The 10,927-nt window shown below is 38.9% G+C and overlaps 1 protein-coding gene across 1 annotated transcript; it reads left to right on the top strand.

Annotated features, from left to right (window-relative positions):
- Positions 1-378: 378 nt before the first annotated feature.
- On the top strand, positions 379-8,069 carry saal1 (serum amyloid A-like 1). The gene is made up of 13 exons (XM_033634309.2): positions 379-518; positions 1,226-1,425; positions 1,625-1,726; positions 2,930-3,013; positions 3,142-3,221; positions 3,316-3,375; positions 3,456-3,571; positions 4,125-4,296; positions 4,672-4,754; positions 4,898-5,083; positions 5,458-5,615; positions 6,304-6,396; positions 7,689-8,069. The coding sequence occupies exons 1-13, from the start codon at positions 515-517 to the stop codon at positions 7,764-7,766; spliced, it is 1,416 nt and encodes a 471-aa protein (XP_033490200.2). The 5' UTR covers positions 379-514; the 3' UTR covers positions 7,767-8,069.
- The last annotated feature ends 2,858 nt before the right edge of the window (positions 8,070-10,927 follow it).

The raw sequence follows: 10,927 nt of genomic DNA, 5'->3' as shown, positions 1-10,927 counted from the left end.
ATCGTGAATTAGCCATAGCTCTAACAGGCTAATTAAGGTCTGAGACCCTGGTAAAAAGTTGTCTGAGAGCTCAAACCTTTGCATGATGCTCCTTTCCTTTTTTCACTCTAAAATTGTTTTAAAAAAATCTATCTTGCTTACAATGCAGAAAATCATTGTTCATCTTTCTTAAATTTTTTCTTTTAATTTTTTTCAGTTCGTCTTCTACTTATTAACTATTCACAGTAAACGAAATTTTGTCCATGGGTGCCCAAACTTTTATATGATACTGCTCTAACATCTTTTTGCCTGTGGTTCCCTCTGCGCCCTGCAGGTGGCGACATACACTTTGACTTGAGGTTGGTCCACAACAAGAAGAAGAACGCGCAGTGTGTACAACATTCACGCATGCGCATCCAGGTACTAGTAGTAAATGGAGGCTGTTTGAAATGTCGACTGGAGAGTGTAACGTTAAAATGCGATAATATTACATTTAACATTTACCAGGTAGTTTTTTATGTAAAAAGCGGTCACTATGGGTGAGTCAACATGTAACAATGCTGTTTAAGAGTATGTCAGCTAGATAAAAACCCACCGTTAGTAACTGGATTTGCTTCTGCTAACTTAGCTAATGTTAAGTAGTTGGTGACAACATCGCTGCTGTAAGCTAACGGAGGGTGTTTAATATTCAGCTGAAGTTGAGTATGTTTAAAGATATTAGGAGCCTAACGAATGCTAAAATGACAGACGTCTTTATTTCAAGTTAGCTCGTATGTAACAGAGCCAAGCTTCCTATTCAGAGTAACATGTCATGATACAGCTTGTCGTTTTACCAGACACACCGGTTTGCCATTGCGCAGAAATACAACGTATTTCGTTGACATATATTGATATAAAGGAAATGCAGTGGACAATATATTAATATTCCTCAAAATAAGGCTATGTAATTTAACCCCACTACACATTACAGCCTCCAAAATGACAATGAAGTTGAATCAACACAGCTCTAAAACTGCACTAGTTTTAAGTATGTGTACATTATAAACTGGCAACTGAGTGTAACCGTGACACAGACCAGATTGGTTTTGTTTTTGCTTGTCCAGTGAACATGATATTGATGCCCAAATCCTGTACATCCAATAAAGCAGTCCATCTTACTGATGGTCTGATTCCACCTGAACTATTGTAGAAACAATATGACTAAAAACTCATGGTATCTGTAGTTCATGCCGCTGTTTTTTCCCAGACTGTAATGTTGATGGTGCTGAGGAAGTTGAGACTGAGAGATCCTCATCTCCAGCTGGAACACAGTCTCCTGTAATGGACCGTAACCCATCACCACCCCCAGATGCAGCCGATGGAGAGGAGGACGGAGATTTGGACGCCATTGGAGACACTGTTTACAGCAAGCACTGGCTTTTCAGTACCCTGACTCGTCTCATCCATGTAGGTTGGCTGTAATTAAGTTGCATTTATTTTCTTGACCTTTTCAAAAATAGCCTTTCCCAGTCAGCCAATAGCTGGAATGAAAAATCTTCCAGTTTCTATTCAACTGATTGGATCATCTTTACTGTCGCTCTCTGCTGCATGCTCTCTAATGTACCTAACATTTCCTCATGTCTGTAAAACTGGTTGTGTCTCTCAGATGGTCAAAGAGCATGCAGAGGTGGACTCTGAAGGTCAGATGGAGCTCCCTGATGACGATGAGGAAAATCTATGTAGAGTCTGGGATATGGCAATGGATAAGGTAGAGTTCTTTATCAGTACACCAAAGGCTTTACATTCTTGGACTGGTCAGGGTTTTATTTGCCACCCTGTTCTACTGTCTTTTCCCTGGTAAAGGAGAATGTGTGTTCTGTTATGTTATGTTGTATTTATAAGAGCAACTACAACCTAATATAAAAAGACATGTATCAAAATGTATTACATGGATTTAAGTTGCATTGTAAAAAAAAAAAAGGATTGTTAAATACTTAAATTAAAATGTGTATTCTGCTGAATTTTATGATCATTAGAGGATGTAGTTAAACTTTATTGCATTATACTGGCAGGTGTTACTGTTGTTTTGCCTGCCTCATTGTTATAAATGTGGGGACAATATAACTGCAACACCTCTCAGTAAAATCAATATTAGGGATAGACCGATATGGATTTTTTAGGGCCGATACCGATTTTTTTTCCATCACCCTTAGCCGATGACCGATTGTGGACTGCCGATTTTCTTGAGCCGATATTTGGGGCCGATACTGCTTTTGCTCCCTCAATTTACATCAAAAAAATGACCCAATGATAACAAATATTTCAGGTCTCAAGTTTAAAATAAGAAACATTTACTGAACAGTAAAAAATACTAAAACAAGATGGAAAGTTGAGGTAGAACAAGTAGAATATTATTATTATTATTATTATACAATTCAAATAAAAAAAAAGAGTTCAGTGCTCTTAAATCTTCCAGTAATGTCTTTATAAAATAAACAAATATTTAAGCTGAAGCATAAATAAAACAACAACTACTGTACACAGTAGGATTCAACAGCTTTGTTCAACTTAACCACATACTTTCAAATGAAAAAAAGTGCCAGGGAAAAATAAATCTGTGAACCCACGCGCCGATGCCGATACAAGTAAAAAACTCAAATATCGGCCCGATATATCGGCCGGCCGATGTATTGGTCTATCCTTAATCAATATAGCTCAACATTACCACAAAATACTTCCTCCCTCCAAAATGACCATTGAGTTGAATCAACACTTCTCTGCAATGACTTCAGGGAAAACAAACATTATAGCCTTCATGATGGGAGGATTTATTGCTGGATTGCTGGGCAGTTATTGTTAGGTTTGCGTAATAAACCTGCAGCTGAGTGCATGTTGCAGTGAGAAGTGAATGACGGAATGTTTTCATGTTTAAACATTTACTAATTACTGATTATCTACCAACTGTGTGCAGGATGTGGCTGGTTTTCTGCAGGAATTTAAAGCTACAGATATCCTTCTTGGTGTGATAGCCAAATCTCGTTGTCCACGTCTCACCGTGAGTGAAATCGCCTCCAGTTCATACATTCTGTGTCATAGCATTATCCTATTTATTCAATTTTTATGCTATATTTCTTGGCTTTGAGAATTTCAATGACAAGTCTTTTTTTATTTTTGCTTCTCTAGGAAATTTGTGTGGGCATCCTCGGGAACATTGCTTGTTTTCCTGACACTTGTGTGACTCTTAGCCAAAATGAAGACTTGGGGTGGGTAAATGTCATCATCTTTTGTTGTTCTCTAATTAAAGTTTTACACTCTTGTGATTCATTCTAATGAATGCTACCCCCTGTGTGCCTACAGTGAGGTGCTGTTGCTTCTTCTTGGAGATACAGATCCTCCTACCCTTCTGGAAACAAGCAGGTGACGTTTGCATTTTCTGCAGATGTGTAAGACAGAGAGACTGAGGGAGAAGTATTTATCTTTTCTGATGATGTTCGCAGATTGCTGCTGACCTGTGTCTCTCAGAAAGATGTCTGCTCCCTGTGGCTTCAGCGGATGCGACAGCAGACGTCTGTGCGCACCAACCTCTTGTTCATCATGTGCAGTTCTACCAACAGTACTGTGCTTTTACTCTTTATCTCTTTTTAATTAGCTCGTGACGTGTTATGTGTTTATCTGTTTGACAAACCAAATTGACTTACATTAACAATACTGCACTGCGCACCAGGTGAGATCCAGCTTTTCAGACGGTCACTTTTCAGTTGTTTGGTCTTTAGGGTTCACTTGACAGCTTTCACACCAGCCCATTACACTGTATTTGACAGGCAACACTCCTGATATTGGTTTAACCGTACCAAACCGGTGTAAAGGCACCCTGAGTCAAAGTCCCTGTAAGCTGGTCATCTTAGAGGTTCCTTGTGGAGCTTTGACCTCTGTAGCACTGGATGTCAACAATGCTGGATTAAAAAATGTAAATACTATTGAATAAGCTTTGAAAATGATTTTGGGGAAATGCTTTCAACACATTTGGTAGACTTTAAGGACAGACACAGTGCCTTTTTGGTGGGTTAAACTAAATGAAAACATAAACTGTTTGTTTACAAGAACACTCCACTGGGCACCTGCTGTTTACAATAGTTATTATAAGTAATACCCTGTGTGTGTTGCAGCTGACCTGCTTGAGAAGACTGGAGAGCTGGTGGACAAACTGTTTGACCTTGATGAAGAGCTGATGAAGAGTTGGATCACAGCTCAACCAAGTGAGGAGGAAGAGGAGGCAGAGGATGGTGAAAGCCGTCTGGATGTGGCCTCATGTCTTCTTGAGGCAGCCAAGCAGCTCAGGTGGGAATCTGAAATTGACATTCAGGAGAATGTTTGCATGATAAGATTAACTTTGAATGGGAATTAAAATGTTTTCCATATAAAGCAACAGATCCACAGATTAGTGATTATAAACTGCAGGTGTATTATGGCCAAAACCTAAATTAACATTTTCTCTAGTCTTAATAAAAATCCTCCAGTCACTCTTTTTCATATTTGTATATCTATAATCTTAAGTTGATGCAATGCACTGGTATATTTGTTGATATTATTGACATCTGTAAAACAATCTGGTATTGTTATTCTGATATAGTGGAATTCAAACTAAATACATGGTACTCATGTTGATGATTTATTCGACCCTCAGTATTCACCAGTATTACATCGCTTTCACAGATCAGAGAGTCCAAATGGCTTAGAGGTTTACCTTCATGCCCTCCAGCTCCTCACCACTGTAGATGAGGGCATTCAGACTTTTGGTAAGAGCAGTCCACACAGTTTATATTCAGTTCAGCTGCTGGCACATCATTACAGAAGTTAAAGATGTTTATCATAGTTGTTAACGCAGTGAAATCTAATAGAAGACTGAAGCAGCCAGATGTTGTTTGACTGTGTCTTCCAGCTGCCCCTGATGGACCCGGGAAAGCAGTGTGGGACTTTGTCTGTGACGTTTTGTGCGAGGACCTCTGCCAGCCAACAGATCTTCCAGTTGTCCTGCAGGAGCAGAAGAGTATTTTGGTTCAGGCCTTTGCTGTGCTGCAGGCTCTTTATAGATGCCAGGATCAGTGGAGCAGCAAAAGTGACACAAGTTAGTTTTGCAACAGAATGACATCTGATTTAAGAGCTGCCTTTTTATAATGCATGTACACTGAATGTTAATGTAGTGTTAGCCGTATGATTTCTGGTATTTCAAAACGATGCGATTTTATTGTATATAAGTATTTTTATATGCTGACCCAAAGGATTAGGACTGGGGACAGTTGAGGCTTTTTTTATATAGTTGCATTATGCAAAAAATTAAATAAAATTAAATTAAAAAAATAAATTAAAAAAAATTAAATATAATGACACTATAAGCTCAGAGTTGGTGATGAGGATGTCTCCCATTTTAGTGTCAATATGCCCATTTCTCATTAATAATTTGATGTGTTTTGTGCAAATACGTTTGTTGTCTGCTTCCAGGTGTTCCCCTGATTGGAACCATTCTGCGGGTGCTTCAGTACCACAGCGAGGGCAAAGACGACAGCACCAGCAAAGAAGACACAAAAGATGAACAGCTCCAGATGCTAGCAGAGATCACAACTGAGTTTCTAGCTGACATCTGCATTCAAATTCCCAAAGTAATGCAACCAAAAGAACGCTTTCCTGTAGGATCAGATTGTTTAGGCCCCGATCACACAGAAAGCATTTTGCAGGTTGCAAAACACGAGGTGCACCGCACTGCCCTTTTTTTTGTAAGTGAATGCCACTTGTAAAGAAAACGCTTGTTGCACCTTTTTATAGTTGCCAGGCAACCACCCCATCACGTCCTTACACTAACCTTCCTGTGTAATCCATTTACCATTTTTTTCCACAGTAATTAGTAGCGTGTTACTAAAATTTTCAGGCAGAGGGTACCTGCTCTAGCTCAGGTTGAGGGCGAGAGGCTATCAGCAAATAGTTTGCAGGGCACAAAGAAACGTCGATCTGTGGGTACATGAGACCCTAACAAAGAGGGTGGATCGCTGAGAGTACCACCAGTTGGTCCAGGAGCTTCGCCTTGATAATGGACGTTTTCAGGCATATTTTAGCATGACTCTGGGACTCTGAGTTGAAGTTTTTTTGAGTCAAGAAGTTTGGAGCACTGGCAAATACGCCAGGCACCTGGAGCGCAAAAACAGCGATTGAAAAGCTTTATTCTCATTAAAAACAATTACAAAAAGCGGTCTCCAGCTGCTAAATGTTTTCTGTGCTATCAGGGCCTTACAGAGCTTTCTTTTCACTTTGAAAGGCCACTGAAGTGATTGTTCTGGTTTTTGCTCTCTGTAGGACGCAGTGGCCGATCTAGTGAAGAAAGGTTACCTTACAGAGAAGACGTGTCTCACTGCTGCTAGAAGTTTGGTTCCCAGCTTTAAGACTTCAGTAAGTGTTTTATCCAAAATGGTTTAAATATACTCAGATATGTATTACATTTAAAGATGGAGCAACTAGAATCATCCAGTCTGCTGTTTTTTAAACTTTAAAACAGCTAGAAGGAACTTTAATTTTGTGTTGATGATGGCAGCTTCTGTGGACGAATGCAGTAGTGCTGTGAATCGTTCAGTAGAAATCAGACGCAGGGACAGACATTAGAAGTCCTACATAAAAATAGCTAATATTTTAACTGATGGTCTGGTTTGTTTTTGTAGGTCATATCGGGGCTTTAGTATTAAATTGAAACTATTTCATTACCAGTTTGTAGCTGCTTTAAAATTAAAGTTCATTGTAAAATCCTTACAGTCCCCACATAAAAGCTTAACCTTTGAATCTAATACCAAATTATACATTTAATTGTTATTACTGTTAAAAACCGGTCAGTTGACAAGAAATAGTGTGTCTACAAATAATTAAATCCCTTTAACCCTTTGAAACCTGGAGCAACATCACTTTTCTTGCGCTGCTTTCTGACGCCTTTCTCAAGTATTTAAACCTTTGAACCCTGAGCAAATTGGTGCAATTTCTTTCAAAAACCATGGGAAAAAAAGGCAATGAGCAACTTGGTAAGCAACGTCCCACAAATTGTAAAAAAAAATAATAATAAAAAAAAAAAGATAGGGAAAAACATATTTATAATTATTAAATTTTAAAATTATGTTATAGAATTATCATCGTTTTTAAGCACTTTTTCCAAGTAATTTCCTTGTTTGTTTTATTTTCTTTCTACTAATTTTCTTGCTTTCATTGTTCTCTTTTTACTAATTTCTTGCAATTTTTTTGGGTCATTTCTTCTTCCGCTGCTCGTTGCCCTCTTCCCATGTTTTTAAAACAAATCAAGCCAATTTCCTCAGCTTTCAAAGAGTTAATAGGGTTAATATGAGATATAATATGAGATGGTTGGTTACAGCTTCCTAAAATGTTGCAGGTTTTGTTTTAAGCATTTTTTTTAAATTTTTTTAGACAAAATAAGCTACTTTAAAACATCACAGAAGTTTATAAAAACATTGTAGACTCAGTGACAATAGATTTATTGAGATAATCACACCCTGAATTTTCTCCAGCCTTTTCTTTAATAGCCTAATCCTGTGCAAACCACTGCCCGTCGTTCCATTGTTTAATGAAAGGGTTTAGGATTTATTTTAGAGTTAGTGTCAGCGTTAGACGTGTGATGGACTGCCAGCAGCTCCAATGGAAAATAAACATTATGTTTCCACCCCGCCCTTCTTCCCCTTGTGTAGTTTCAGCACCTGCAGTCCGTGCTGTCAGAGTCTGATCCCCAACTGGCAGACGTGGTGAGAAAACAGTTTCCTGTTTGAGGCGTCCAGCAGATCAGTGTTCAGCACTCATCCACGCTGTCACCGCTGCTTTTTATAGCAGCCTCCATTTCCCCTCCAAAGATCCTGCTTCAAGTCCTGCTATTTGGTTTCCATCGGAAAGACTCGACAAGGATGTCACACCATCACAAGTGGCGGACTGTGTAAGAAAAACAGTATGTTTTTTTTCTCCTTCCCTTTTTTCTCATATTTTGGGCCACACTTGAACATGTTTTTTATTGTTCTGTGAATTATATTTTTGTATTAAATAATTTACAGTCTTTTAATAAAAAGATTTCTTTAAGAGTTTGTGCTTCGAAGCTTTTACTGTATCATCATCATCATCATCATCATCATCATCTAGGCAATCAGCAGGAAATCCCCTCATTGACAGAAAGCATTTTTAGCATTTAAGTTTTTGTTAGAATTTTAGAAAGGGTTAGTACAAAGCAGCCAGACACGTTTTACATAATTTGGGGAAAATAGGAGGTAAATAAAAATAAGTAGCTGGTGTCACAGCATACCCGTACTGATGATAACTAATTAATTTTATAGAAAAATTAGATACTGATATCATGTTACATATGATAATATTGTGGACATTTTTCCATACATTTCCACTGCTGTGTAGTAATCCTGACGTCACCAAACCAAACTGAAGAAAGGAAAGAACTATTCTTGTCGGAGTGAAAAAGCCTCTGAAGCAGCATTTTACATGAAGAAAGCTACTCACTGTTAAACTTGCTCATGAAACCTGGCACCTCTTAACCTTAACAAGTGCATCACTATTAGTTAAAAAAAAAACATCCAGTGGGCTGGATTGGACTCTTTGGCGGGCCGGTTCTGACCCCCGGGCTGTATGTTTGACACCCTGAGTCAGATAGATGAACAACCCAGGACTTCCATAACTTTGAGCCAAAATGGTCACTTATACACATTCCCATGTACAATGTCGAAAAGGTTTCACTTCAGTCCTGCACTTTGAATATAAATCGTTCATCAGTTTCATTCTGTGGAGTCCTACTGGAGTGTATTATCTGTGTTGCATATTATAAGTACATTTTGCCTTAGACAAAAACATTTTAAAAATCTAGGCACAAAACACATCACTGATCAGCCTGTTATGTCACTTTACTCATCCAAGTCAGCTTTGAAATTCAGAGCAATTTGTACGAAGGTTACAAACTGGCATCCAAAGATAACATCAGAATCAGGATGTTTTTTTGGATTATTAAGAAACACAGTGAAATAAGGAGTCCTGTAAGGTGCAGACAGCTATAAGCCACATTCTCCATACATTCAACCGTCCAATCCACACAATAATAAACAATAAATTAGTGTACAAGGTAAAAACTACACATAGGATGTTTGTGAATATTGCACATTTAGTGTAGTTATAACACAAAAAAGAGCACATGTAACCAGTTTTTCCTTCATTTAAAAATGACTAAAACACTGAAACAATGCAGATTTTACTGCAATATTGTGCTTTTTAAATGTAAATATATACTATGTAATTATACATTTTTGATGAGTACATTGTTTTTAGCTGTATAAAACCTCTTTCTAAACGTATCAGTCTTAGCATTAAAGCCATTTACCACCAAAAAATTAGCAAAGCTGTTTGTGTGTTAATGATTTAAGCATTAAATGCATCCATCACAGTATTTACTATTATTTGTTCCTGTTTTTTATACGAAGACAATGTACATTTCAGTATAAGAGGAAACAGTATTGACTGGGCATTGAGTCACCCTTCCAAGCATATGAGTAATGGTACTAATGCTGATGACAACATCAAGTGTTTACCAGAGGGTGACAGTCACTCGGTAACGACAATAAAATTAGATGAAAGGCTTGAGCCTGGCAACAATGATCTCATTTGGTTTCCAAATGCAGCATTTCGCCCACTCATGGAGAAGAGCAGGACAACCTGCGCATTTCCAGCGAGCTTACGAAGGCTCTGTGAATATAGCAGCTTTTTAATTAAAGCTTGGATTGATATGTAGAACACTCTTTCTAATGGAAATCCTGAGATGGTCAGAGCGTCTGAGGGACAGAGATCACCCTATGGGAAAAAAAACCCTGTCTTTAATCCTGTGATCTGCGGACACGATTTGAACCTTGACTAGACTTGTGATGCACATAGGTGGCCGGTGCCTTCATGTGCGAGTCATGTGCTGTTTGTGCTGTAAATGGCTGGAGTGATGTAGATGTAATCATGCTTGGCCTTTGAAGATTGCTTGTGGCCAGTGACTTGCACTTTACTGGGTGCTCTGTCTTCAGGCCTCGCTCCGGGGCGTGTCACGTCACAGAGATAAGGCTGAAGCCCAGATGTTTCCTGCTGCCCTGCCAAACTTCATTGTCAGTCTGCCAGTCTTCACAGCAGCTTGATATGATCTGACTTCATGCGCACACCACAGTATGCCGCTCCACATGTGGCTGGTGTTTTATACACATCAGTGGAGCTGAGGCATGTCAGGTCTGTCTGACGCTGATGCTGGATGTCAGGTACTTCTTTTCCCCGTTTACCTCTGCCCACACAACTCACTGTTCTTTTAAATGACCTGACATTTTGCCTTACAGTAAAATCTGCTCTATTTTTTCTCACATTTGTGTGAAAATTCACATCTGGTACAAATCCTTATGTAACCTGGGGATAACGTAACACTCATTTTCACAACATACACAGGAAGTTGATGTTTTGATATTGAAAATGAGATTCATCAGGGGATTTTGGAGGAAATAAACAAATACAAAAAGGCTTTAACCTGTGATCAAGTGGGATCAAAAGGCAGTAAAAGGGACTGAGCTGCCCTCTAATGATGGAAAACAGTCTGTCATTTTACAGGAGCAGAATGTTATCTCAAGGATACATGTTCTACTAAGAAGTATTCATGGGTCATGCCCCAAGACGTGGACTGATCTATCCAGGATTTTGTCAAGGCTGGATCATCTAACTTAAGCCCTCTTGAGTGTGTAAAATGGCCCTGACACTGGTGTAGTACCTGTTGTGTTGCTTGGTGAGCAGGGGGGATAATGAAGGGATGGAGAATGCGTGCACAGCGTCACGTCCCCTCTCCTTTGATTCCAAGGCCCGACCTGTTTGCAACCACGTGACCGAGGCGTGCTAATAAGGACACAGGATGCTATTGGTTGCAATC

Source organism: Epinephelus lanceolatus, chromosome 5, assembly GCF_041903045.1.
Source record: "Epinephelus lanceolatus isolate andai-2023 chromosome 5, ASM4190304v1, whole genome shotgun sequence".
Lineage (NCBI taxonomy): Eukaryota > Metazoa > Chordata > Actinopteri > Perciformes > Serranidae > Epinephelus > Epinephelus lanceolatus.
The sequence above is the reverse complement of the archived record's forward strand: the minus strand, read 5'-3'. Positions and strand labels throughout refer to the sequence as shown.